The 26,152-nt window shown below is 35.0% G+C and overlaps 3 protein-coding genes across 11 annotated transcripts in view; all 3 read right to left on the reverse strand.

Moving 5' to 3' along the window:
• Window positions 1-228: 228 nt before the first annotated feature.
• On the reverse strand, window positions 229-6,321 carry eif5a2 (eukaryotic translation initiation factor 5A2). Of its 3 annotated transcripts, none has more exons than XM_051911926.1 (5): window positions 6,105-6,321; window positions 4,941-5,130; window positions 4,704-4,808; window positions 4,387-4,518; window positions 229-2,209 (listed from the first exon to the last, which is right to left on the reverse strand). In XM_051911926.1, exons 2-5 carry the CDS (start codon window positions 5,106-5,108, stop codon window positions 2,147-2,149), a joined length of 468 nt encoding a protein of 155 aa, XP_051767886.1. In that variant the 5' UTR covers window positions 5,109-5,130; window positions 6,105-6,321; the 3' UTR covers window positions 229-2,146. The 3 variants fall into 3 exon arrangements, with proteins under 3 accessions (XP_051767886.1, XP_051767895.1, XP_051767906.1); XM_051911935.1 differs by lacking the exon at window positions 6,105-6,321 and adding an exon at window positions 5,787-5,942; XM_051911946.1 differs by lacking the exon at window positions 6,105-6,321 and adding an exon at window positions 5,622-5,752.
• A 943-nt stretch (window positions 6,322-7,264) lies between these two features.
• On the reverse strand, window positions 7,265-17,582 carry slc2a2 (solute carrier family 2 member 2). Its single transcript, XM_051911911.1, has 11 exons — window positions 17,425-17,582; window positions 15,658-15,753; window positions 15,301-15,500; window positions 14,990-15,114; window positions 12,712-12,827; window positions 12,160-12,322; window positions 11,028-11,215; window positions 10,806-10,910; window positions 8,572-8,673; window positions 8,206-8,409; window positions 7,265-8,100 (listed from the first exon to the last, which is right to left on the reverse strand). Exons 1-11 carry the CDS (start codon window positions 17,431-17,433, stop codon window positions 7,897-7,899), a joined length of 1,512 nt encoding a protein of 503 aa, XP_051767871.1. The 5' UTR covers window positions 17,434-17,582; the 3' UTR covers window positions 7,265-7,896.
• A 360-nt stretch (window positions 17,583-17,942) lies between these two features.
• Window positions 17,943-26,152, reverse strand: part of tnika (TRAF2 and NCK interacting kinase a) — a 92,254-nt gene continuing 84,044 nt past the window's right edge. For all 7 annotated transcript variants that reach the window (XM_051911852.1, XM_051911847.1, XM_051911858.1 and 4 more), the window contains 3 exons: window positions 24,832-24,991; window positions 22,298-22,437; window positions 17,943-19,888 (listed from right to left, as the gene is read on the reverse strand). In XM_051911852.1, coding sequence (XP_051767812.1) covers window positions 19,805-19,888; window positions 22,298-22,437; window positions 24,832-24,991 — 384 coding nt within the window. In that variant the 3' untranslated portion in view covers window positions 17,943-19,804. The remainder of the gene's footprint in view (window positions 19,889-22,297; window positions 22,438-24,831; window positions 24,992-26,152) is intronic.

Genomic DNA, 26,152 nt, shown 5'->3' on the forward strand with positions numbered 1-26,152 from the left:
AAGTTTGAAAATATTACTGTTCTACATCACTTTTGATCTTGCTAAGCACAAGAGACTTCTTTAAAACATTTAAAATTGACCCCAAACTATTGGAAGGTAGTGCAAGTACGAGAGATTTTAAACAGAAATGAAACGCCTTATGCAAATGTCTTGCCAGGCTTGTTGCAAACTAAACATCAAACAAAAAAACAAAATGGAAAAAAAAAAAAAAAAGAAAAACACAAAAGCTTGTACGTTTTTCAGATGAGTTTATTATAATTGCTCCCCTCATATCCCAATCTGTGGTTTCTTACAATTATCATTCAACTAGCCATATGAAAAACACTGAACACTATTGTCTGATTAAGCATATCCTTACAGTCTGCACTGGTAATGACCTGCGTTTCTTTCTGTCTGTAACTCATAGGTCAAGCTGCTGAATTTAAGAAATGAACCAATAATATGCATCCATTTAAAAAAAAAAAAAAAGCCATGTAATCCACTCGCATGCATGAACACTAATGATTTGCAGATAGAGACGAAGAGGTATTTTACAGGGATATTTAGGACTAATACTACAAACAGCAAAATAACCGAACACTGGAAACCTGAGAGACTCGCTGAGTTTGATATGCCAACGTGAAATCTTTTCAATACTGTACAGTCATACAATACTTTCCACTTATTTGAGCTCTCAGATCTACGGCCACTTTTTATACGAGAGCTAGATTAACAATAACAAAAACTAGTTGAAACAGAACATCGCAAGATGACCCCCAACAAAGCTGAAAATACCTCTTAAGAAAAACATTCTGCCCAACCAAGAGTTTTTTTTTTTAATTTGCAGATCCATCCTACAGTAAACAAATTAACAAAAAAAAAAAAAAAAAAAAAAAAAAAAAAAAAAAAATCAGAATCAAAACTAATACCAAGAGGAACCCAAATGCAAAGATACATTAGCAACGTTCCTCATTTCTACATCAAAAAAGGAATTTCAGAGTAAATAAATGCTTTTTTTTTTTTTTTTTTACTACAAAATACTATATTTTTATAAGCAAAAAAATGCAAACTGTGCCCTTAAAGTGGGGGGAACTAATAAAGCCTTTATACCAGTAAACAAGCCAGGTGCATGTAAGATGCTATAGAGCGTGAACTCTAAAGAAAGTGTTGATATTGAAGCCCTTTAGTGCACACACTGTGCCTGTCCGTAAGTACAAAAAATAAGCTAATTTATGCAGCATAAAAATTTGTTGTATAGCAAAGCTACTGTAAACAGAGTTTGTTACAGAGGGCGTTCATTACTGCTGAATCACAGCAGGTTAGCCAGTGCAAAGCTCAAAGGCCCTTCTTATAATCATCTTCCCTTACTACTAAAAAGATGAAACAAAAGGTATTGGGTTATTGCTTTGCTACCAAAACAAGTGTTAATTATGGAGGGACAAATGCTGTAAACTTAAACTAAAGAAAACCTGGAACGTTTCTGGAAAGTTCAGGTGGAGTAAAACTACATAGAATTACTTAAACAAAACAAAACAAAACAAAAAAAAAAAAAAGGTTTTGCGATTCAGATCAACTACATTATATTTGGTCATTTGGTCTGGATTTAATGTCAGTAAAATTTTTAGTCTGTTTTCTGCCTTAGGATCGCTAGTTGCCGGCCACCCCAACAAGTGCCAAGCTGTTAGAGCGACATTCAGACAAACCCTAGCCTACCTGAGACACACAGGCTTTGGCACGAATGTAGATGTACCAAAAGCCGGCAAACTAGTCAGTGAGATTCATAGAGGTAATCTTCTATGGCTGCTGCCTGATTTGCAACAGTTTAAGGCCCATTGGCATGAATAAAAAGGTTTCTGCAATAAGTAGAGCTTTAAAAAACTATTCTCATTTTTAATATTGAATGATAAAAGTGCATCTGTATAATGAAAAAGGAATGAATGAGGGGGGAAATAATAAAGAACAAGCGTGCAGGAAACCCTTTGTGATATGAAATATTCTGATTAGACAACACCTCATGAGACAGGTCAAAAGGTCCAGCATCTTTACTGTTTAACACAAACAATTCTACGTGGTTTGTGAAGGCTGTGGCTTTGGTGACTTTTAGAACTAAAATGTAATATTTGTGGTATAGAGGCCCTCACTCAACCAGCCTGTCAGCTTCTGTTCATTATGAGCTCATGGGCTTGATGGCAATGGGACACTCCTCCCCCATGGCAGCCAACACAGAGACCTACAAGAGGGAAAGAAGTCACAAAAATCAACTTTTTCAAAATGACATGGTAAAACACTAGGACTACTTTTAAAGGGTTGGTTCACCCAAAAATTAAATTTTAGTTATTAATTATTCACCCTCATGTCGTACCAAACCCGTAAGACCTTTGTTCATCTTCGGAACACAAATTAAGATATTTTTGATGAAATCCGAGAGGTTTTTTTTAATCTCCATAGAAAGCAACGAAATTACCACATTCAAGGTCTAGAGAAGCTTCCAGGTTCTACGTCAGAACGCCAGCTCAGTATTGGCAAAGGCCGTTCACGTGAGCAGCACGACGCATGCGTGTGATGCTCATGTAGGAGCCGGCCAATACTAAGTCAGCGTTCCGACATAGAATCTGGAAGCTCTGCAATGTGTCTTCAACGTAAACTGCACAGGAGAATGACAGGGTAGAGAAAACTAAAATAATGACTTTATTCAACATTAGTTCACAGTGCATTAACTAATGTTAACAAGATTTTAATAATGTATTAGTAAATGTTAAAATTAACATTAACAAAGATTAATAAATGCTGTAGATGTGCAGTTCATTATTAGTTCATGTTAACTAATGCAGTTAACCAATGTTAACTAATGAACCTTATTGTAAAGTGTTACCAAAATATCTTAATTTGAATTCTGTGAGGATGAACGAAGGTCTTATGGTTTTGGAATGACATGAGGCTGAGTAATTAATAATTTAATTTGGGTGAACTAACCCTTTAAAGTCATCATGAAATGGAAATTCACCCAATCTATTTTCTAAATGTTTGTTTTGTATTTTATGAACGAATCATCCATGCATGCATTTCATTAAATAAAAAAAAAAAAAAAAAAAAAAAAAAAAAAGTTTAAACTCAAATGTTTAATCAAAAACTTCTGATATTCTTGTGAAACGACAGACTTCTCTGGTGAAGTATGCTGGATTTCTCCAAACATTTAGTCCGTCTAAACCCCGCCACTCCATAGTCGACCACAAGCTTGCATTAACGACCACATCCCAAAACACAATCAACAACCGATAGAACAAATTTCCCTATGTTTTTTTCCCTCTATTTTAAAAAAAAAATCGGGATGTACATCACAATGCAGAAGAAAAGATTTAGCGCAACTTTAAAGTAAATACTTTGCTAATACCTGTATAACAAACTAAAACAGAATGTGTTTAAAAAAAAACTATTTCATGTGTGTTTAACAGTGCGTCCACAAATTATGTTTTGACCTCAAACAATGTGAAAATTGTATTACGCAAAACAAAGCATTATCCCTAATAAGCTAAAGGTTAAGACACTAAAGTTCAGCTAATGTTTCCTTGTCCATTCTACATTAAAATGTATTAAGTAAAATTAAACGGTAATATAAAGCTATGAGTACATCACTAATGGTTTTATAATTTGAATGGATATGCAATGTAGGAAGTAGGAACCCTAATAATGTAAATGCATTAAAATGATACTATACGCATGTTTTCATAAGGCAGCACTCAATTTTATACAATACTGCTGCATTCACACCATGTCAATTACTAAATGACAACCTGGATGTTCTGGTTACATCCTCCGACTCAGGATGTACATGTTTCTAAGGCAACACTTAACTCCAAAATGTATCCATGTAATTGGAGTAATCAATAGACCACAATACAACAAGTACCAGTCATTTTGCAAATGCCTTATTAATAAACAGTTTATGGAGTGCGACTTCAGATATTCAACTGTGCTAGCTACATCAAACTACTGCATGTCTTTTGTTTATTTTTCAGGTTATTCTTGCACTAAAACATTAACAATACTCCAAAAAAAAAAAAAAAGCTGCCATTGTGATAGTTTCCACATAATGTTGCAGCAGTCAGATAGAACAAGTCAGAGTACTCAAATTTAGAGTTTGCAAGTTGTAATTACAAGATCTACGAGTAAACTAACGATTTTTCAGAATCTCATAATTATGTTAATTGCGACATGGTGTGAACCCGTGATCAGCCTCTATATCCACTAAGGGGTCCTTGGCCTAAGCAAGACTGAAGACCAATGATCTAAATTAAATTAATAAACGCCTCTTCATCTAAAATGTCCATTTAAAAAAAATAAATAAAAATTAACTAGCTCACAGCAAACACATTCATGTGAATTTTAAAGCATGTAACAGCTACAAACCAGAAATTCATCCCCAGATTCAAATTTGCTCTCTATTTCTTTGCCCAGATCCCCCTCAGGCAGCTTGAGGTCCTCACGTAGATCTCCATTATCCTTCAGCAGGGAAAGGTAGCCATCGGTAATGCCAACCAGCTGTGCCAAAGGAAAGGCACATTATTTCAACATTATTTTAGACATTTTCTGTGTAGTGCAAATTCCTGAAGACAAGAGTTTAGTACAAATTACATTCATTATTCAATCATTAAACTCTGCATGTGTGAACAGGGCTGATGAACATTGATAAACGAGGCCTAAGGTCGATTACGTGTTGAACTTACTTGATAGTCCAGTCTCTTGATATTTGGAACATCCATGTTGTGGGTGGAGGGACAGATATCTTCATTTTTCTTTCCAGTAAATATGTCAATTCCAACCAAGTGCACCTGAAAAGGAAATTAAGCCAATGCATTTAGGAATTTTAATGATTACATATTACTGATTCAATAATATGCAATGTATTGTGAAATATGGCCTCTAAACATAAGCCCTTGGCAGTGAGTTTAATAATTTGATACCTTGGCATGTCCATGCTTGCCAGTCTTGGAAGTAGACATCTCCACAATCTTGCATGGACGTCCCTTTAGCACCACAAAGCCGTTCTTACGCAGAGCACTGCACTGCATGGGGAAGGTAAGAGAAGCCCCAGCATCTCCACTGGTGAAATCAGTATCAAGATCAGCCATGATGGGTTAATCGATGAGGATTCTGTGCGCAGAGGAAAACGGAATAATTACCACATCCATGTAATACGGTATTTACATATTAAGGAGTACAGCTGGTATCAGATAGTAATACTATGTTTATATATATATCCGTTATTTGCATGGTACTACCATGGTGCTATGCTCAAAAAAATCCAAGGTAGTACCACGGTACATTTACAAAAATATTTCATTTTGATATTTTTAAAGAAATAGTTCACTCAAAAAAAAAAAAAAAAAGTTAAATTGCCAATTTTCATTTCTTCTGTGGAACATAAAAGAATATGTGAGAAATTACAACAGACGTCAATGATAACCAAAACTCGTGTTCAACGGAGGAAAGTCATACAGGCTCGGAACGACACGAGGCGAGGGTAAGGAAATGACGGAATTTGGGTGAACTACCCCTTTAAGTGTGGTAAAACATTCGCACATTTGCAAAAAAATAACGATAAAAATGATCAGTTTGTCTGTTAATGTGTAAATATTACATACTTAACAGAGAGCACGTTAAAGCTAAAATAGCATTTGAGCTGTTTGGGTGCTCTTAATAGACCGTAACTTAAACTTGACTACGAACTCATTGCCAATGTTGTAAATATGAACAAATCTACCACTTATTAACCATCAACTACAAACTACCACGAGCTGGACACCCACAAAAAGCGCGTAAAGTTGAACTTCGCCGAATCTAAAGCAGTCGGAGCCGTTTGGGCTGGATGAATGACTCACTTTACAGCTGCACGCAAAGTTAACCGGAACTAATAAGTTGACCGACTCATTTAAAGACCGTTTATTAGCTCACAAACATATAAACCTTGCTTTTGCTCGGGAATAAACCCTTATCATGGCACATCGTTCGTAAATGAGTAAACAGAGATGTTCGCATCGGAATCAAGAACTTTTGTAAGGCCGTTATGCTGCGCTTTCTAGCTTTGCATCAGCTTTACACACATTCAAAATAAAACAACTCCCCACCCAGACGCTCTGATCACACAATCGACCGCTTCGGGGCACCGTCTTGAATCGTTAAATCCTCTTCCAAAGTTGTATTCACCCACTGTACTGTATTCAGAGGATTCGCCTATAAATGTTGCGATGCTGTAGCAGAGAGCATTGAAAACGCCAGTCATTCCCTTCCAACAAAAGACAGAGAGATCTGCGCATGCGCGTGCACCTTTACGGCAACGAGATTCTCATGCACGAGGAGAAACTGCCACAGCTGCGTTACTGCGTAGTGCTCAAATTTAGACAGAAAAACAGTTATGAACCAAAAAAACAATTCACGACATAGTACAACTTTAAGAGTCAACGTACAAAAATATCAAACCATTGTTTTGGCCAACAAATGTTGTAATTGAAAAAATAAGTTAAGTAGCCTACATTTAGCCTATCATTGAAAACACGTGGCAACTTGCTTCGACCTGTCATTTCTGAAACGTACCCTTTGTCCTGAGAGCACAGTTAAACCTTTTTCTTAAACCCAACCTTCATTGTGTAGTTGAATGGATGCCAGTATTGTGTTTGCTCTGCCCATCATACAAAATATGATATTAGAGCTTATATTGGAGTTCATTATTTGCTCTGTAGGCTACAATAAACTAGCAAAAAGTTCAATTCATTAGGAAAGAAGTCTGAAGACTAGTTTGGGCCTCCACATTCCACCTTTTTCAACAATTATTATAATAATATTAGCATAATGATTTCTCAAAGACTGTGTGACACAATCCTTGTGATTAGATTAAAAAAAAAAAAAAAGCCTATATTAAAACACAAAACAGTTATATTCTTTTTACAATATTACTGTTTTTACTGTATTTTTGATCAAATATATGCAGCCTTGGTGAGTAAATAAGACACTTAACGACCCCAAACTTTTTAACAATAGAGTAAACGTAACTTTCACTGCATATTTGCAATAAATTTCTAGGTACTTTGACAAACATTGACAAATCAAACTGGTTATTCTTTAAAGTTATAGTTGATGGCAAAGACACAACAAAAAGGGTTTCAGCACCATTGTGTTTTCAAAGGCCTTCCTATATCATTTAATATAATAAAATTCAAGGTTCTTCTATTCTGCAAAAGTATAAAGTAATTGTTATGTTCTAACAGTCTTGGGAAGCAAATAATTAAGGTTTTAAGTTGGAATGGTTTACTTTAAAATGTGGGTAATTTTATAATGGCAAAAAATACACAAATGTAATACAATCATTTGTAACTCTAAAACAAAATGTAAGAAATTCTTTGAATATTTAATTTTAAATATCTGCATATAACTCCCATATTAATGATGTAAAGTACTGAAGGATGTATAATTTTTTTTCAGTTGATTTATATCTCACAAATCTCAATTGACATAAAATTCTCTCCATATTAAACTGAAAGGACAAATCACTTTAAATTTGCCACCATCAATATCACTAATTAAATACACTGAAATTTTTTTTTTACAATGTGATACCTTTAAAAAATATCTTTAACAGATATATAACTATGGGAATATAAAAATAATATACAATCATATAAATTCAACATCAGCTGCGCCAAGGCCAGTGCATATCTATATTGTGCACCATCTCTCATGATTATGCTGTTGTGTTTAGTTAATCTCGTTACTTGCTTCTAGGCTAATTATTTCCTGTCAAATGATGAGTTCTGCATGAGGTTCAGTGGAATATACAGCAGATCAGTTCTGTCATAGCAGTTAAGTTCTGTGACTGCAGTAACATCGTTCATTCCACAGTTGCCACAAACTAACGGTCCTCCTTCAGGCCTCTGTAGAGCTCTTGAGCTGCACCATCTCAGCCTCTTCTTGAGGTTTGGAAGGAGGGGCTCCACGTTTGTGGTGGAAAACCGCTGCTATCTCCTCAAAAGTCTTCCCTTTTGTTTCAGGTACACGCACATAGATAAAAATGGTGAAACCGAACAGGAGTACTGCAAAAATGATGAAGACATAGCTCCCACAAAGACTCTATAGGGACGAAAGCAAAGTTAGAGTTATTCTTATTTTGAAGACCTTATGTAGTGATGGCATGTATGGATACTGCACAATTGTAAAGATGCAGGTACCTCTTACCTCTAAATAAGGGAAAAACATGCCAATAATGAAATTGCATGTCCAGTTGCAACACCCAGCTAATGCTATGGCTGCTGGACGTGGCCCCTGACTGAAGAGCTCCGCCACAATGAACCATGGGATTGGTCCAGGCCCGATCTCAAAGAAAGACACGAACAAGAATATGGCCGTCATGCTGAGGTAGCTCATCCATGAGTAAACATCCTGAAAAACAGAATAAAGACAGAGAATTATGTAACAAACACAGAACAGCAACTCAGTCCTACTCTGTCTCGTGACAATTTCAGATACTCTAGCTCATGAATTTGAGTTTTCTCCATTTTATAAATTTTGGCTTTATTTCATATTTAAAAATGCAAATCATACCTGAAATGCCAGGCCCACTGTCATGGCCACTGCACAGCAGCACATTCCTCCCAACCCAACCAGAGTAAGAGTTCGTCTGCCCGTTCTGTCCACCAAGATCACCTGTAGAACACGCATGCAAACACATGAATCACAAGAACTTTCTATGATTGCCTGTACGCTTAAAGACTTCTTGAAGGTACAGTACATTCAGACCCCCGGTTTTACAGACAAGGCTTAAACCTCTCAGATTAAAATGCATGTTTGAGCTGTCTTAACTGAAAGCAACTTGCATTAGCATATCTTAAAATATGTCAGTGCCATTGTTTTGCCATATACTGACATCTAGTGGTTATGAACCGCTGAACCAACACAGGCTATGTAGGTTGTAATGATATTTGTATATGTATCTATATATATTGTAATTAGTTTTTATTATTAATTTATTAATTAATCAAAATATTTATTTATTTACTGTTAAAAATCACAATTCAGCCCCTGGTTATCAAGATAAAATGAAAAGTATTTGGCTGGTCATGTGATCACAATATGGAGGCCTTCTTGAGGCGACCCTTTCCATATATTTTTTAAGCTGTTTTTATCTGACTTCTATGGAAGCTTGTTTTCGCTACAAATTTATATTTCACAGTTCATATTTCTTTTCTAACAATTGTGAATTATATCTCACAAATCCGACTTTTTTCTCACAATTGTGAATTTATATCTCACAATTCTGACTTTTTTGCTCAATTGTGAATTCATATCTCACAATTCTGACTTTTTTCTCACAATTGCAAGTTTATATCTCAAAATTCAGACTTTTTCTCAATTTTGAATTCGTGTCTTTTTTTCCTTACATTTACGAGTTTATATCTTACAATTCTGACTTTTTGTCAGTTTTGAATTCGTATCTCACAATTCTGACTTTTTTTCCTTACAGTTACGAGTTTATATCTCACAATTCTGACTTTTTTCTCAATTGTGAATTTATCTCACAATTTTGACTTTCTCACAATTGTGAATTTATATCACAATTCTTACGTTTTTCTCACAATTACGAGTTTATATCTCACAATTCTGATGTTTTTCTCAGAATTACGAGTTTATATCTCACATTTCTGACTTTTTTCCTCACAATTACGAGTTTATATCTCACAATTCAGATTTTTATTCCTCACATTTGTGAATTTATCTCACAATTATGACTTTTTTCCTCACAATTGCGAGTTTATATCTCACAATTATGACTTTTTCCTCACAATTACAGATTTATATCTTACAATTTTGACTTTCTTCTTGCAATTATGAGTTTATATCTCACAATTCTGACGTTTTTCTTGCAATTGCGAGTTTATATCTCACAATTATGACTTTTTTTCCTCACAATTGCAAATTTTTATCTTACAATTCTGACTTTATCGCAATTCTGAGTTTATAATCCGCAATTCTTTTTTCTCGCTATTCGAAGTTTAACTCGCAATTCTGGCACAATTTAACTTTTCTCAGAATTGTTAGATATAAACTTGCAATTGTGAGTTATAAAGTCAGAATTGCGAGATATTAACACGTGGCAGAATCTCATGTGAGATTATATCTAAACCATATTTTTCAAAATGACTATTCATTTCTTTAGAGCTTAAACCTTTCTGAGGGGAAAAAAGCTCTTCAATCAGAAAATGACTGTCTAAAAGCATTGTGCTTTCATGCACCAGGTTTATCAAAACTTGTTCTGAATGGATTATTTGATTTAGAGTAGCTATTGACTCATCACTCAAAACTGTTTTCACTTGCAGGCTGCCCTTGAACTAGCAGAGATAAACACTGCAAAGTCCCCGATAACATATGGCTGCTCTCCAGCTCTATGAGTCGACAGACCTCTCCAGATCCAGCAGTTATTAGATTCAAGGTGAGGGGTCTCACTGCTGGGTCGTATTATGTAGCATAGTATGTAAAACATGAGCATGACTGATAATGTCAAAGAAAATTTGTATACATTTAACCTAAATAGATGACAAAATTTGATCATAGTGCTAATGAGTGTTGTTCTGCCTTTCAAATGTAAGAACTGAAAGCTTTTGTCTAAAGAAACATGCTCTCATTTGAGTTGGAATTACCTACAATATCAGTCTGGAGTTACTGTCAAAAAGCATTAAAGGAAAGTAAGACCCAAGAGGCAACAGCACTCTGCTGTTTCTAAGAGACGAGAGCCTGTTCCTCAGCAGCCAGTGTTTGCCTTTAAATTAGTGTCTGTTTACCGACACAAGGGTGAAAATGATGTTTATAACTCCCACTCCAATAGTGGCATACACAGGCTGACCGACCCCGGCAGTCTGGAAGATCGAAGTAGAGTAATAAAAGATCTAGAAAAAACACAAAGACAAGATCAAATATTACTGTTGTCTAATAGTAATGTGGTCCATAAAACTTCAATCGAAATGGTTTTTTCAATAAAATGGAAGTAGGTAGATTGAGCGTACAGCGTTGATCCCAGAGAACTGCTGGGAAAAGTGCATCATGAGGGCCACAAAGAGCTGCTGGCGGTACACAGAGGAACGGAGAAGCCGCCAGATGGACATTTTCGCCTCTTTCATGGCCTCCTCCTTCTCTGCCTGCATTTCTGCTATGTCTTTTGAGGTGTCATAATCTCCCTTCAGCCTTTTCAGATCTACAGAGGGAAAAAGTGAGCATCATTATTTTGTCTGATCTTTGGGGAAGTTCAGAATGAAGGCCTGTTGACACCAAAAGCAATAATTATAACGATAACTAAGCTATTTTTTACGTTTTAAAAATCACTCAACTCTAAGAGAATAGTGGAGTCCACGTCACAACTATATCGACAATGACTAAGAAACAATATTGTGCTTTTTTCCACATTTTTCTGAAGAACATTTTTTTTTCTAGCGGGTGAACCATAATAACATTGACAGTCTGTTGGTGTAGATGCTAATATCTTTATCATTATAGTGTTCATTTTTAGTGTGAAAGGGCCTTTCGAGAGAAGGGAATTAATTCATTTAACATTCAAATTATTATGAAACTGTTTTAGTGGCACGTTAAAAAAAATTCCTTATCACAATAGGAAAAAGCAGCTTCATCAATGCAGAAAATGGATGTGGAGGATTTAGAATGACTAGAATGCTTTAATATTTCCTAACAAATAAATACTTTTGGCAGATCAGCACAGAGTTTTCATTAGTATCCGGCAGCGGTTATGAACGGTAGGAAATTGAATTTATTAAGGAGAAACAACCAGACAGACATTCAGGAAATTGCCTGTTTTGTGCAATCTATAATAGCAGCCAGTGGTCAACTCCACTTCACTGTGATGTTACTTTCCTTATTCTCATAATATTGGGACTTCAATATCACAAAACTTTATCCTTGTAATTTTGACTTTATTCTCAAAACATTACCACTTTAATGTCATAATGTTGTGACTTTATTCTCTAAAATTTGACTAAAGTTTAAGCCTATTATGAGATTATTCTTGACTTTATTGTCAAAATATTTCTTTTAACATTGCACAAAAATGATCTCTCTATAAATACAAATTGCATATTTAAGCATACAGTGTCCAGGAGGAAAGAGTGAGAAGGCTTTGGCACATACTCTTGCATGCTTCTTCCACTTTGCCCTGTTTGATGTAGAGATATCGAGGACTCTCTGGACACAGAAGCAGCAGCAGACTCTGCAGGATGGCAGGAGCTCCAGAAAGACCCAGCAATACATGCCACATGTCATCATTTCCCAGCAGGAACTCCAGACCAATGACCTGTAGATAACAAGGACACCTGCACACATCTTACAGCTTCTAATAAAAGCCTGAAAAAGAATTACTACCAAAGATCAAACAACTTCAATAAAAGGTTGATTTTTTGAAAGTGAAAAAGACTAAGAGCAGATCATGTGACCTTAGACTTCATAAGCATTTTACTTAAAATACAAATTTATATGATTTTTTTGTGTTGAAAAGCTATTATAAACCATCACTGTTTTTTATTTTTTATCAAATGTTTTAGATGACTGTTAAACTGATTTTCCATGGAAGGTCATGTATGGCCATGCTCCTTTATTTAATACAATTAAATACTGAGTTCCCGCTATGAAGCTTTGAATCTTTATGCATTTGTGGATTAAAACTATTATAAAAGTGGCACTCACTTGACTAATAAGGATGCCAATTACAATAGCCAGCTGGTGGAGCGCTCCCATTGCCCCTCTGAACTTCACTGGAGAAATCTCTCCAATGTACAGGGGCACCAGGCCAGATGACAGACCTATAACACATACATCACATATGAACCACCAGTGTGCAGTCAAAATATCCCAGCTAACAATTTTTGGTTCCCAGAATGTTGTTTTTTATGGTTTGTTTTTGGTTAGCCAGGAAAGTTTTCTTAACATTCCCAGAATGTTAGTTTTTGGTTTCCAGAACGTTATTCTAACGTTAATCTAAGGTTAATATAACATTCCCAGAACATTAGTTTTTGGTTTGTATAATGTTATTCTAACATTAATCTAACGTTCTCATAACATTACTATAACGTTCCCAGAATGTTAGTTTTTGGTTCTCAGAATGTTATTTTGTTGTGGTTTGTTTTTGGTTAGCCAGGAAAGTTTTCTTAACGTTCCCAGAATGTTAGTTTTTGGTTTCCAGAACGTTATTCTAACGTTAATCTAAAGTTAATACAACATTCCCAGAACGTTAGTTTTTGGTTTATATAACGTTATTCTAACGTTAATCTAATGTTCTCATAACGTTACTATAACGTTCCCAGAACGTTTTAGTTTTTGGTTTATAAAGTTTTAAATAAGGATACTTGTCTTACACAAATGCATCCATTTGCTTCAGAAGGCCTTTATTAACCCCCTGGAGTCGTAAGAAATCATTTTTTTATGGATGGATGCATTTTTTTTGTCTTCAGAATTTGGGGTACCACTCACAACCATTATAAACCTTGAAGGACTAAGGATATTTTTAAATAAATCTCCAATTGTGTTCGTCTGAAAGAAGATACACCTAGGATGGCTTGAGGGTGAGTAAATCATGGAATAATTTTCATTCTTGGGTGAACTATCCCTTTAACGTTCCCAGAACGTTAATCTAAGGTTAATGTAACGTTCCCAGAATGTTAGTTTTTGGTTTGTAATCTAACATTCTCATAACATTACTATAACGTTTCCAGAACATTAGTTTTTGGCTCACAGAATGTTATTTTGTTAAGGTTTGTTTTTGGTTAGCCAGGAAAGTTTTATTAGCGTTTCCAGAACATTAGTTTTTGGTTTGTAGAAAGTTTCTGTATCGTCAATCTAACATTCCCATAACGTTACTATAACGTTCCCAGAACGTTATTTTTTTAAATTATTTTTTATTTTGTTCTGTGTTTGCTGGGTTATTGCTTACACATATATGTACTAGATCAGATGTCCCAAAAGGGGTACGGGTTGGGGTATGACTTTCTGCGTATGCGCAGAAAGTTCGGTAAACAGAGTTTACCGAACAGAGTAAATCATGAATCATTCACTCAGCTGATGGTTAATGAAGGAATTAAGTCTTACTTTTCGGATTCAAATTAGACCAATCTCTTTATATAACGGACTTAAAGTTATGACCAGTCTTGAAGAAAAAAAATTGAAAACAATGATTCATTCAGGAAACACAGCAACTGTGTGTTTAGTGTTACTCTGAGATACAAAGGTTTCTTTTGGAAGTAATTCATTCATTTGGAATTATTTTCGTTGATGAGACATTCAGATAATTTTACCGACTTGAATAATATTAGTTTATTGTGCTGAACGAGATTTGCATCTAGTGTATCTTCTGGTTTGAATTTTTTGTTCATTTGTCATGTGACAGACACAAAATTAATGTATCGTACATGAACATCACTATTTCACTGGCAGAGCAAAAATCAACAAAATAACTCGCAATATTGTATTTAAAAAGTAAGGTACTCAGTATTAAATTCTTGTTTAATGAACTGCTGTAAAGCAATATCCCACTCGTTGATATTCTAAACAGCTCGCTTACAGCACTCGTATGACCAGTGTCGGGGGTAACGCGAGTTACATAATCAGATTACTTTTTTCAAGTAACTAGTAAAGTAACGCATTACTTTTAAATTTAAAACATAATATCTGCGTTACTTTTTCAAATAAGTAATGCAAGTTACTTTGTTTTCCCATTTATTGGCTGACAGCTCTCCTGTCGCCATGTTGAGAGAAATCGGGCGTACAGAGGCGTTGTTTGTGCTGTGTATACATGATGGTTATTCCAGACTAGTTCTAGACTAAATGTCAGCATACATTTACTACTTCTTCTGCGTATGTATTCCAGAATAGCAGCACAGCTTGTAGCAGAAAAGCTTGTATGTTTGAGTTGTGCCCTCTACTGTACAGGTGTGAATTTGCATTTCCTTCAGGAAATGTTCTGTCTTACCACAGTACAGTCCCATGATAGCGCGTCCTGCTATCACCATGAGGTAAGGTGTGCCCATCTTAGCCAGGCCCATGAGCAGCCCAGCTGTTATGGCAAGGATATTTATTGCCAGCATGCCTTTGATTCTGTAAATTAATATTATACAGAGAGGATCACAAATGAGTCACATTTTACTGAATCTGAATATATAAAACTTTATTCTTTCAAGATAAAGGAAGCAGAAACTATTTCTGGCATTTAACATACTAGAGCAGTTTCCTTTTTATGTTTTTTATCACAAATAACAATTCACAAGTTCACAGATACTCCACCTTCCACGGAAGTCGCTAACAAAGCTCACTAGAAAGGAGGACACCATGCCTCCAATGGAGAAGATGGCCACGGACAAGGACCAGTACATGACCACAGAAGGATCAGAAGGTTCTTCATGTTCTGTGGCGTTTCCTCCTTCTCTACGGGCCAAATCTTCATTATAGACACCGAGAGATCTTGCATAGTGCCTCTCAATGACCTACAACACAAATGACACTGCCATAACAAATACTATCCTGATACAGAACAATAGTCCTTTCTCTTGAAGATATAATCTCAAGAAGATAAATCCATATCATTCTGACTCAGAGTGCAGTTGAGAGTGTGAAGGTTGTAATGATGGTGTGATGACTGACCTTCTGTGGGGCATTGATGACGCCCAGGCTGTATCCCATCTGCAGAGAGCCAAGTGCGGCTGTGAACACTGCCAGAGCGAGTGTGCCTGTTAACTGCTGCAAGACAGGAAAACAGGAACCGTTAACACACACACATAAACATAATAGTTCATTATCTGTATTGATTTATTCTTTATTAAAGCGCCAATAGAAATTAGGGTAACACTTTTTAATTTAACATTAGTCAACAATAATGTGAACAATGCTTAGAACTACATAATCTTAACTAATGTTAATCTCAACATTTAAGATCAAAAGTTGTATTTATTAACATTAGTTAATGGACAGTGAAATAACATGAACAATGGTTAATAAATGCTGTAAAAATATGTTGCTCATTGTTAGTTCATATTAGATCATGCATTAACTAATGTTAACAAATGAGTCCTTATTGTTACCAAAATTAGTAATACAAACAAAATGATATGTATAAATGACAATACTTAATTGCATGTTCTCTGTAATCTATAAACCTTATGCGCCAGAGAAACGTGCGCACAGCCATCTTTAGCATTTTGTCTTCCGTTTTTGCGGTAGCCCTTTATATTTCTCTGTCATCGCTGTCAAAGAATAATTAGCTGGTGAAGTGGATTTACTTATCGTAGAGTTAACAAAAGTTATCATGAGCATCGTAATGTTTAAAGCAGATGTCTTAACAAATGTCAGTAGACTGGGAAGATTTTAAAACGAGCAGTTCATTCATAAATAGAGCCTACATAAGATCGCTGGAAATACAAACCGGAAATCAAAGACAACGAGCCGCGAAGTGCTGAAAGGGGGCGGGGCCAAGGTCTATAATTAAGGTCAACTTTTAATAATTAAGGTCTTGAACTGAATGAAAAAGAAATGCTTGTGAACTAAATGAACAATTCAATTTGTATGTTTTTATTTAAATGAATAATAATGTGGTATTACTATTCAGGTATTCTTCTGTATTTGAACAAACATTTGATTTAATACAATGAACATGATTAAATAAAGTTGGATTAACACGTTTTACTCAGTATAATTGAGGTGATGCAACTAAAAACATGAATATGCTTATAAAATATCTGAAACGTAGATAAATGTATTTTGTGCAGTCATGTGCACGAGTAATAATCGAGTAAACAGAACTGAAGCTCTTGGAAATCTGAAAATCTCCGGTAATGCTAATTTAACAGTGTGTATTGCTCATATTATGCAGCTACAATTACCTACTATAGTAACAACAATAACAACGCTCAATTACAAGCAGCCTCACCAAATCTGTGTACAGAGCAAGTACTTATGTAAGTACACACTTACGTAAATAAACAGTCATAAAAATAGAATGACCAGCTCCTTGTAGCATATATCATCTAAAAATTGTTGTATTTACTAAAGTACTACAATTCTCAGTTAGCTAGTTTGTATTTTAGTTCTGAACCAGAATCCATATTCTGGTCATTATGGTTATTCATTTATCTATTTACAGCTAAATGGCTGTTCATTTTGTCAAATCACAGTAACATTAATGGTACACCCAGAAACAATCACAGCATGGTGATATTCTGCATGACTATCATCTCTGCGGTCTCATTCATACAAGAGAAAATTCAAACCATTTCACACACACAAAAAAATAAATTTAAATTAAACATGCAAAGCCCATATTTCACACCATTTAGCATGATCAATCACAGACTCAGATCAAACAGCATTTTCATTATCCATTTGAATTCATGAAAACGGGTGAAATAAACTTACCTTCTCCATTTTGCATGAAGTGTCAGCAAAAGCCGCTCTTGGTCATTAATAGCGGCTCCAAGGTTCTCGCTGCTTTCCCAATACCCAGTAAATGATCAATCCTGTCACTGCAGGATCATGCTGCACACGTGTGCTGTGCTGGAGACCTTCTGCCCTGATCCGCTAATGATGTCCATGTATCACCACGGTTTATATGGTGCTTCAGGAATATCATTTTCCCACTGAATACCAGACTATTATTTAACTTCTAACTGTGTTGAAAGTGATTGACATGACGACTTTCATCATTTTAAGTGATTTTGCTAATTGTTTGTGGTGCAAATATTGAAGAATATTGGTGCTTTTTTTGCATAGCACAACAAAATGGCTGGAAAAGATGAACGTGCTTGAGCAAGAAGAGTTAATGTATTACATCTATCAGAGCAAAGTTCTCAGCACTCAGTGATACCGGTGCTTACATGAGCTCTGTAAAAACAGCCAAACAGAGGGAGGGACACAAAGACACAAGCCAAAAAAAAAAAGGTACTTATTTGTTTTATTTTTTTTCTTATCATAAAATAAAAAACAAACCAAAAAGGGGAGGACATAGTGCTTCTATCACCGTAAAAGAACTGAAAATCTTGTTTACAGCTTCTGAAAGAACGACGATCATTAAAAATGTATTAAGACAGAAACATTAAGTAACCATTCTTGAGTGTCAAATAAAGTAGTTCATTAAGAGAGCTCAGTGAGGTTCTTTCCTAGCACTGGCCAAACACAGTGTTTCACACAGCATACATACATCAGCAGGACATTATTGCTAAAAACCTCTCATTCCATCACCATTAAAATATCTTCTTTTGCTATGTAAGAGATGTGAAAGAAATATAAATATCTATATAGTGTGCAAACATCAAGTGACTTTGAGAACATCTAAAGCGTTGAACTGAGGACAAAGGCAAACATACAAAAAAAATGTAATAAATTGGAAAAAGATCTAATTAACAATACGAAAACAATACATTACGGTTAAGATCTGTTGATCTATTGTAGTAGTTCAGTACCAACTATTGTACCAGGAAGTTAAGATCAACATTTGCATTATTTTTGTGAATTCTGAGTACCAAATAATTGTCAGATAAAGACCGTTTTCCCTTTTTGGAATGTTTTGAGGCCCAGGTTTATTTGATTGATTAAGCACTGTTGCAAAATAAAAGTGCAAAAAGCCACAGCTTAATACATCGACGCTGAGTCTTTTGAAATGTCAAGAAGAGAGACTTACACCCCAAAATGACAGCTGAAAAGTAAAAGTTACGGCGTGTGAATACTAAATGCAAAAATAGAAAATCAATGTGCCTTTAATGGTTGATTTCACACAGGTTATCTTGTGCTAGGCACTATAAAGAAATCAAAATCATCATCAATTCTCAATTGTCACTGAAATACAGGTGCTTTTATCTTTTTTATTTTATTTTTTATTTTTATTTTGTTGATCTCAGATATCATGTTGCTCTGACATACACATCGCACCACATCTGATCCAGTGTCTACACAAACATGCAACCAGTGATGGGGAGCATTTTCCTTCCACGTGTGTCTATATTTCGTGCTCCCATTTCAAACATTCCAAAAAAGGACCAGAGCAGTTAAAGAAAGAATTCAAAACATGGTTTGCAACTAAAAAATCCGTTCATGATCCGTTCAGCTCCGCCTTTCCAACCCCAAAGCTATAAAACAAACTAAACTATACTTTGATACAGTACTTTTGATAAATGTACAGTTTATGGATCTTGTTGACAATATACAAATGAGCACCAGTGTTATTTCTTTCTTTTGAGCATGTCGTTCTCTTTTGAGAAATCAGACAAAAACGGGCATCACAGATATTTGTGAAACTGGCAGAACTGTTTGCCAATATCGTAAAGTGTAACATCAAGAGACTAAAGCTTGGTCTTAGCTTGAGTGCTTGCTAATGTTATCCCCACATGTGTTATCTTTTAAATACTGTCCAATTCTTTACAATCATGCAACGGACTAAAATTCATTGGAAACTGAAAAAAGTCAATCAAAACCAATGGGAAACCAGGGACAGGAACGTAAAGGAGAGGATCCTAAAAGAACAGGCTTTACCAGAGGCCACAAATAAGGTCTAAACCGGAGTTCAAGTTAATCAGCTCCCTCTTCTGGGAACTGCGTGCCACTGCAGGTGACGTCAGATACTGCACCTCCATGAGCCGTGTGCAGAGAGCCAGTGTTCTCCCTACGGGACTGTCTCCAGGCTCTCTAATATATTTTTATTAGATATTGAATGTTTTTCTGACCAAAGTGTCAATGTACTGTGCGCTCACAGATGCAATGCTGACAGGAAAAAAGGCTCCACAGTGTTGGGTCTGCAGGAGCTTCACCAGTTCATCAAAGAGTTCCTGTTCAGCGTCATGAAGAACACTTGACTGCTACCACCTGATCGGACCGAGGCGAAGAACACCTGCAGGACAAAACGAGAACTGTTAGCTTGTCCAAAACGCTTTAAGCCAGTGGTTCCAAACCTTTTTTACGCCAAGGCCCTCCTCCTCTCCTAATCAATACTGCACGGCCCACCTCCTCCTCCCTCCCTTTTTTTTTTTTTAAATTCACAAAAACATTTGTATTGTAGTGTTATTACTTTTCAACCCCATGTTATTATTTCTTTAAAGAAGAAATTCAAGATAGATTTAAACCTTTTTTGCAAACATACTTTGCAGACATTCTTTACGTAAATTTCCGGAAACTTTCCATGGGAACTTAACCTGTGGAATTTTGGAAATATTCCAATTTGGAAACTTGACAGGAATTTATGGGAATTTACAGGAATTTATGGAAATTTATGAGAATTTATGGGAATTAATTGGAAATTTTGGGAAATTTATAAAATTTATAATATTTATATAAAATGTATCATATACAAACATAAATATAAACATTTTGTTTGGTCATAACATGAAATTTATTTTTCGCATTCAATTAATTCTAATTTAGTAAATATGTAAAATAAATATTTTTATTGCATCAATTGTTATGTTATTTATCTCAGTGTCACATGATCCTTCAGAAATCATTCTAATATGCTGAGTTGATACTCAGTTATTGTCAATGTTGGAAACAGTTGTGCTGCTTAAGATTTTTTTTTTTTTGAACCTGTAATACTTTTTTCAGGATTCATTGATGAATAAAAAGTTAAAAAGAACAGCATTTATAAAAAAATAGAATTTTTTTTCTAACAATATCACTTTAATATCACTTTTTATCAATTTCACACATCCTTGCTGAATAAAAGTATTAATTTCTTTCAAAAAAGAAATAAATAAATAAATAAATTACTGACCCCAAAATTTTGACCGGTAGTGTATATTGTTACAAAAGATTTCTATTTTAAATAAATGCTGTTCTTTAAATTTTTATTCATCAATGAATCCTGAAAAAAGTATCACAGGTTATAAAAAATATTAAGCAGCACAACTGTTTCCAACATTGATAATTGAATATCAAAATTAGCATATTAGAATAACTTCTGAAGGATCATGTGACACTGAAGACCGGAGTAATGATGCTGAAAATTCAGTTTTGCAACACAGAAATAAATTATATTTTGATGTTTATTAAAATAGAAAACCATTATTTTAAATTGTGGTTATTTCACACAATATTACTGTTTTTTCTGTATTTTTGATCAAATGTGTATGTTATGGACTGGGGGAATGCACAGTGCATGCAGGAGGTGTGGCCTCAATATCCCTGCAGTAAGTCGTGTGCTGTGTGAATGTCAGGGTAAAAATTCAACTGAAATTGCATTAAATCTGGTTGTTTTAACCAAAATTATGCTGCAAGATATTTTTTTCAACTACATTTAAGTACCCTGTTATAGGCTAACCTGCAATTTTGCAAATTCCCTGTTTATTCCCATTAATTCCCGTTAATTCCCATATATTCCCGTTAATTCCAATATATTCCCGTTAATTCCAATATATTCCCGTTAATACCCATGGAAAGTTTCCAGCTTTGAAAATTCCCGGAATTTTGCAACCCTACTTTAAAGTACAGCAACTTAAACAAGCACAAGTCAACCTGCCATACCAAACAAGACCACAGGGAGATACCAAAGGACTGAATTTAAATACTATGCTGGATCCATTCAAAATTATTAAACACATATGACACCACTGATCCTCTCAAACGTCTCCAAAACACGTTTGGCGAGCATCCGTTATAAAACACTCACAGTACATTAATTACTTTTAACTACGCAAATATATTGAACTGTGTTCATGCAGAAATACGATGTTATAGCGATCAGTGAGTCGAGAGCGCACGTGCGGTTTGTTTCCGTATAAAAACAGACTCGCGTATGCCTTATGTACGACTTCTGTATGTCACTATAATCGTCTTTACCTTCATTACAATTGTCATCCATCAAAACCTTTTTAGCGACACTGGTTTTCTTTTTCCAACTGGGAGAGTTAGTTTGCGTATCCTATGTTCATGAAGCAGCATTTTGAGCCACCGTTCAGTCTGTATTTCACAGCAGCACGTTGAGAAACGGCCTGGGCTGATCCGAAACAATCACAGAATACGTACGAGAGAGATGGTGCCTTGTTTTAAATGTATTTTGTAATTAATTTAATTGATTTTTTTTTTTTTAAATGTAACATATTAATAATACATTTAATGAATTATATTAATATATTTAAATTAATTTTAAGATATCTCGCAGCCTCCCTGGAGGATCACTGAGGACCCCTAGTGGGCCGGTTGAAAACCACTGCTCTAAGCTGTTTTAGATAATCTCCAAATGTAAATGTTCTTGTTTATCTAAAACAACAATACCAGTCTACAGTATGAGGATGCTGAAGAGCCTAACCTTGTCGTTCCTTTCGCAGAGGAACTTGAGTCTCTGAGCTCTCTTGTGCATGAAAACACCATCCAGGTGGCCCGTTTCAACAGAGCGGATCTCAATGGCTTTCTCTCCCCAGCCCATAATCTGGTTGGAGTGGATATAAGCTGCAAAACAGAACATCGTATTGAGTTATTATTGATTGACAATCTTTGTACCAAAACAATATACCATAGTTCTTAAAAATGTGAATAACTATTACTTTACTTTAAGGAGGAAAAAAAAAAAAAAAAGATTTAGTATAATCAGCAACTTAAAACACCCTGTTGGTGATTATTATTTTCAGTTGTTGTTGTTTTTGTTTTGCTTTTTGTGATATTTTGTTCAATTTTTGTGGACAGAGGAATCAAAGGGATAGTCCACTAATAAATGAAAAATTAGAAACACAAAAGTAGTCATTTATGCAGAATGTCAAAGTAGCTCTTTTTCATATAATGACAGTGAATGGTGACCATGGCTGTAAGTGAGACTTCTACTGAAATAATGACTTAAACCTTATATGGCTTTAGAAGAACTTGAATATAAAAAAAGATGACTTATACATTTTTTTTTTTTTTTTTTAAATGTCTTCCTGGTCCCCATCCACTTTCATTGTATTAAGCAGAACAGTTTAGACAATACTGCAAAATATTATCACACACCTCCCTATATAAAGTTGGATAAACAAGAATATCCAACTTTATTCATAAAACAGTATAAAACAATATATACAGAATATAAAAAAAAAAAAATCTCAACTTCTTGATTGTTTATATCATTGCAAGATGTATACTATATTGTTGCCCAGCTCTAATCTGATAAATGCAACTACAAGTTGGGCCCTATGATTTCCACGAGGCAGAAAACTCTAGTCATAAAAATGGAATTTACTGTATAACATGGAATGTCATGGAATTTGTCAAATTTTTGATGAATAAATAAAAAGTAAATAAATAATAATAAATTATTATTAAAACTTTATTTTTTAAGGAATAATCATAAAATTAAAACATGGAAGAAAAATTTACAGTAAAGCTCTGTTGTGCAGTACTTTGGCAAAAAAGTTTGTTTAATTTCATACTGTATGACTAAAAGATAAATTAAACTAAACTAATGTAATGCCTTCATTTGATTGCCAGAAAAATTAAAATACACAGAATTTCTGAAGGATAAATAAATAAATAAATAATAATAATAATTATTATTATTATTATTATTATTATTATTATTATTATTATTATTATTATTATCATCATCATCATTATTATTATTAATAATAATAATAGAAATGAATTAAATAATAAATTTAGTTGTTTTTATGAATTCATTTAATTAGACATGCTTTATTAAAAATCCAGAAAACTTAACATAAAACAGAATGTGGTAAAAATAACAAATAAAATGTCTTTTATAGGGCCCTAAATTTTTTATTTGTGTTTCATTTAAATTTAATTTTTGTTTAATTAAATATAAATTGTTTAATTGTTTCATGATACGTTTCATGATTTCAATTAATTAGACATGCTTTTTTATTACTAAAATTTAATTTAACCATTAAAATTGAGTCCGAAAAACTAAAACAGTATCCAGAAAAATTAAAATGGAAAAAACGAAATTTAGGAAAAAATAAAATGGATTTCATAGGGCCCTATATAAGGCATGATGATATTAAGATATTATAATCATTAACATCATGATTTTGTTTTGAAACAATGTGTATTGTGAAAAGCATTAAACTCCTTTGGTGTTGCAATAAAAAAGATTAAGTCATAGAAGTTTAGAACAACATGAGTGAGTAAGGGGTGAGTAAATGATGAAACTATCCAAAAATACACTCCTTACAAGCAGCAAGCATAAACAGATCTCTGAATTCCATGACATCTTATCATACATAGTCTATTTTTCCACCACCCCACAGACAATTAGCAAGCATTGCATAGGAATGGCCCTTCTGTCCACGAACACTACTAATAATCATAACAGCCTGCCAAACATGAGGAGCTCTGTCCAAACACTCCCCCATTGAGATTATTATATATGATAAAGCATGCCAAAAGGCCTAAATCTTCCAGCTAATGCATTACTCAAACCAGCTCACACATGCATAACCATGTTCAAACTCCTCAAAAACTGAGAGAAGTTGAAGCCAAGTTCGAATGCTTTTGAACTCTGGGTGAACTACTTTTATCTCCTCCCACAAGGCAGAGGATTGTGTGGTGGCCCTTTGTTGTTTTCATGCACTTCTGTTGGCTGTGTATCCCTCAAGCTCTGCCCATGTGCTGGCAGAACAAGCTAACACAAACAGACACTGCTGTAGAGGCCAATCGGATATCAGTGCCACCGTGAATGTGGAATCAGGGCGACATTAGTCGGCAAAATATACTACGTTTTTGTAAGTATTCTCTGAAGATAAATATTTGATAAATTGAATAAGAGTCATTCTCTGGTCACTATGGCTTGTTTTCTTCTTGTACAGCTGGGATGGGTAACTACTTTATGTTTCTATTGAAACACAGACTCACCAACAGAGGTGGGCATCTCTCCCCATTGCAAGACCACGTCCTTGGTGATTCTGCCGTAAGTGTTGACATAAACGCCCTCATCTTCATAACACAGCAGCATCTCCATGCCATCAGTCTTAGGAAGCACCACGATGGCATGAGGGGTCACACTGCTCTGAATCTAAAAGAGAGAGACAGAGAGAAGAAAGGGTTATTTGCAGATCATGCTGCAATGATTAAAGAGACCATTAGAGGGCCACATATTCAATTCACATTTATTCATTGCAGGAAGTATAGTGTTCAGTCATGGCTCATTTGTATGGACAGGTATTCAGCATTATGCAAAATATTTTTTTGGATTTCATAGGCTATTTTAAGTCGGAAAGTGAGCAGGACATATTAAAATTTACTGCATGACTTCGGCAGGCAGTTATCATTATACTAAGCAGAGGGTGCCTGAGCCCTCCACAGCTCTACAGCTCTACAGCGCCCCACAATTTTCCAATGTAAATCTGTGGTGAAAAATGGAACTGCAAGGCTACGTTCACACATCCCATTGGAATCTGATCTAAATTATTGACTAAATTATCCACATTGTGTATCGCAACTGTCCCATGCCGCTCTTTCGTTTTCCAGAATATCTGCATTGGTTTCTATTGCAATGACGATGAGTTGGTAGGTATACGCCAAAAACAACAACCATAACCACAACATGGAGGGGTTTGCAATAAATATGTTGTCATATTTACAACATGACAATGTGTAGCCGCCACGCTGGACTACTGCGTCTTATGAAGCAGTGGCAGAAACACTGGAGGCTGGTATTCGCGGCTTTATTCCGTGCTGTCATCTCTGCCGGTTTCAAAATATTGTCATTTTCTGCTTGTCTGACACTTTGCAACAACGCAACCTTGTTTCTGAGGCGACTTTCAGCATGTTTCCTATAACGTCGGACATTTAAATTCTATGTGGCGTGAGAAAGTCACATAAACCACACAAAATCCAATCAAAGCAGTCAGACTGAAATGAATTTCCATAAATGTGATTTGAATAGGATTTCAAACTACATATGAATGTAGCTACTTCAGCTACGTGTATATTAGTCTGTATCAGGTCAGTAACTAGTTAGAATTTCTGTTCTTCCTTATCAAGGTATAAAAGGAGTAGCATATCATATAAATCAATGCATGCGTGGTGTCTACTTAGAGCCTGTCAATCAACATTAGAGCACCACCCTCAGGCTGAATTATGCAAGGAAACTAGACCTCTGCCAAAAAGTGTCTGCATGTGTTCAGTGATTAGCTTACAATAAAAAGCTTTCAAAACTAGCGCTATAACCCAG

The sequence above is a fragment of the Ctenopharyngodon idella genome, chromosome 2, assembly GCF_019924925.1.
Source record: "Ctenopharyngodon idella isolate HZGC_01 chromosome 2, HZGC01, whole genome shotgun sequence".
Lineage (NCBI taxonomy): Eukaryota > Metazoa > Chordata > Actinopteri > Cypriniformes > Xenocyprididae > Ctenopharyngodon > Ctenopharyngodon idella.

What these genes read in the sequence shown, in the direction of transcription:
- eif5a2 (XM_051911926.1), bottom strand. Translation starts at nt 5,108, where the DNA reads ATGGCTGATCTTGATACTGATTTCACCAGTGGAGATGCTGGGGCTTCT. An exon ending in TCAAGAGACTGGACTATCAA is followed by an intron (nt 4,519 to 4,703) that starts GTAAGTTCAACA and finishes CCTTTGGCACAG; the next exon opens with CTGGTTGGCATTACCGATGG. An exon ending in AATCTGGGGATGAATTTCTG is followed by an intron (nt 2,210 to 4,386) that starts GTTTGTAGCTGT and finishes TCCCTCTTGTAG; the next exon opens with GTCTCTGTGTTGGCTGCCAT.
- slc2a2 (XM_051911911.1), bottom strand. An exon ending in TATCATGGGACTGTACTGTG is followed by an intron (nt 12,828 to 14,989) that starts GTAAGACAGAAC and finishes TATGTGTTATAG; the next exon opens with GTCTGTCATCTGGCCTGGTG. An exon ending in AGTGGAAGAAGCATGCAAGA is followed by an intron (nt 11,216 to 12,159) that starts GTATGTGCCAAA and finishes TTCCCTCTGTAG; the next exon opens with ATCTGAAAAGGCTGAAGGGA.